The following is a 2,783-nucleotide window of genomic DNA, read 5'->3' as shown; positions in this document are numbered from 1 at the left end:
CTCACTGTTGGTTGCCATGGAGCGTTCTCTCTGTTCTCCACCTGTCAGCGGCTGGGAGAAGGTCAACCAGAACAAAATCTTTGAACTTCTACATACCGTATTCTGCACTCTAACAGCAGCCATGCGTTATGAACCTGCCAACTCGCACTTCTTTCGCACTGAGATCCAGTACGAGAAGCTGGCCGATGCAGTGCGACTTTTGGGATGTTTTTCCGATTCTAAGAAAGTTGGTCCAGCAACCGTCTTCCCCTCTAATGCCCAGCCATTCCAGCGGTTACTGGAGGATGAGATCATACCTGCAGAAAACGTTTGTCCCACTCTTAAGCACTGCAGCAAGCTGTTCATCTACCTGTACAAGATGGCCACAGACTCATTTGACAGGTGTGGTTAAATGAAGTTGCCTTTTCTTAATGAATAGAAAGGATCAATGTGTTTTGGATGTGATATCAGTAAGATGAAATGAAATCCCTCTTTTGATTGAGGCAGCAGTTTACTTTTATTGAGGAAAAAAAAGAGTAATTTTATAGTCGAGTACTCTTTGCACATAAAGATAACAAATAAAATTAAAATTGACGTGTGATGTCTATAAAGTATATATTTTGTTTAATTCAAATGCATCACTAATGACAGTTTAATAATAACTTTGACAAACTATGCTATTTCTTAAAACAAAATAAATGAACACAATGGTTTAAGAAAAAACTGTGCAAAACTACATTTGAAAATTAAAATGAAGAAGCTAAAAAAAAAAATAAGCAAAGTAATTAAAAATTAAAAGTGTGTTTGAGGTCACACAGAGCTTACATAGAAAACAATTTTAAAATTAGACTACCGCCATCAGGGGAATTAACATGTAACCATGTCTATTCTAAAAAGACTATTTCATTTGTAATTTTTATTTTCTGTTTTTATATTATGTTATTATTTAAATAAACAATTTATAATGCCCACGTGAGCCTAATAGAAAATGCATTCTGCCAGGGTAATTTATTTTTGCATTTTTTTCCACCAATCTGCTGGGATTCATGATTCTAACAAGAACCAAATTAACAAATCAGGTTCTAAAAATTGCAACTTGGATGCACTTAAAATTACACAACATTTCCTTTCAAAACATAAACGCGTATCTAGAATGCCACCCTAAATATTCATTTGTAACAATGAGGGATTCAGCGGGAAAGTATTCTCATTGATTTCTATGGCAGGCAAAGTCATAAAAGAAAATAGGTTTGCCTAGTTTGAATAGAATGTTACATCTTAGTAGTTGGTGCAGAATAAGTACTCGACATGTTGATTCTTCATGCACATCCCTGATCTGCTGAGAGCGTAGTTTCCTTCAATGTACCGTTCTCATTAGTCATGACCTTCAGAAGAGAGATGCAAATGCCTTTACATGCTATCTGAGTGTAGCTGTGCTTTGGGCTTATGTTTGTGTTAGATTTGCATGATCTGTATATCCTCTGAGTTCTATGTGCTGTGCCCTGAGCTGTATATTCAACAGGAACTAACTGCCTCCGTCTCTTGCTCTTTCTCATTTCTTTGTCTCTCGTAACCTCTGGCATTGCCTGGCTGCACACACGGGGTGTGTGTGGTATGGACCTGCTGTTTGTGTTTGTATGGCTGTGGGAATGTCTGGTCTGTTTTTATGTTGATTGTTTGGTCGTGACTCTGCGTGTCCGTGTGTGGTTGAATCGTTGTAGTCGTGCCGAGCAGGTGCCCCCCTGCCTGACTCACGAGACCTCGTTGCCCTCTCCTTGGGGCACGCCAGCAATCGCCAGGAAGAGGTACCGCTTTCTGCCACCTCTTCCTTTTCTCCCTCTGTCTTTTCCTTTTTTTTCTGTTCTGTGCTCGTCGAGTGATCAGACCATTTTTTCCCCAGTCTGTTTCATTCTCTCTTCCTTCGTTTGTTCACCTTTCTCACACCTTTCCTTACTGTAGGGTATATTGGTACTATATTGTTTATCTGCCGTTATTAGAATTTTTTTTAATTTATCATATATATCCACATTGTACATATACACACTACAGTTAAAAAGTTTGAGATTTTTTAAATATGCTCACCAAGGCTGCATTTATTTTTATTGAAATTGAAGTTAAGTTTTCTATTTTTATTTATTATATCTGTAGATATATATTTCATATATATCTGTTTCAAAAATATGAGTGTTAAAGTGTTATTTATTCCTGTGATGGCAAAGCTGGCATTACTCCAGTGTCACACAATCCTTATATATAAAATTATAATTCTTATTAAATAATTCTAATTTACTAATTTGGTGCTCAAGAAACATTTATTAATTATCAGTGCTGAAAACAGTTGTGTTGCTGAATACTTTTGTGGAAACGGACGCATTTTTCTCCAGATTCTCTGATGAATAGAAAGTCCAGTAGAACAGTATTTATTTGAAATAATATATATTTTTATTATTATATTTTTAAACAATGTAAAGGGCTCTGCTAAAATACTAATAAAAGTAATAATTCCTTTAGATACAAATTACTGACCCCAAACTTTTGAATTGTAGTGGAAATGTTGATATTGTATAATTGTGCATGCTAATTTCCCCTATTTTTTTTCATTTCGATTACCTTTAACAGCATCTAACACTTACTTGAAGTTAATCTTTAAAAACACTAATAGTTTAATAATACTATTAAGTGTAATTTTAACCACTCTCAAAATGAACATCAGTTTTTCATATTGTACATTATAATGTTGTGAAGCCTAAATACATTAGTGTATTATTTACAGGTGCATCTCAATAAATTAGAATGTCGTGGAA

At 35.2% G+C, this 2,783-nt stretch overlaps 1 protein-coding gene across 1 annotated transcript in view; it reads left to right on the top strand.

Moving 5' to 3' along the window:
* Window positions 1-6: 6 nt before the first annotated feature.
* LOC107580094 (WD repeat and FYVE domain-containing protein 3-like) overlaps window positions 7-2,783 on the top strand; it is a gene marked incomplete at its 3' end in the record, with an annotated part of 20,229 nt that continues 17,452 nt past the window's right edge. The window contains exons 1-2 of the mRNA XM_016265839.1: window positions 7-381; window positions 1,701-1,878. Of these exons, the coding sequence (XP_016121325.1) occupies window positions 17-381; window positions 1,701-1,878 (543 nt within the window). The remainder of the gene's footprint in view (window positions 382-1,700; window positions 1,879-2,783) is intronic.

This window comes from Sinocyclocheilus grahami, unplaced genomic scaffold, assembly GCF_001515645.1.
Source record: "Sinocyclocheilus grahami isolate Dianchi unplaced genomic scaffold, SAMN03320097.WGS_v1.1 scaffold24539.1, whole genome shotgun sequence".
Classification (NCBI taxonomy): Eukaryota; Metazoa; Chordata; class Actinopteri; order Cypriniformes; family Cyprinidae; genus Sinocyclocheilus; species Sinocyclocheilus grahami.
This window is presented reverse-complemented; position numbering and strand designations above follow the sequence as displayed.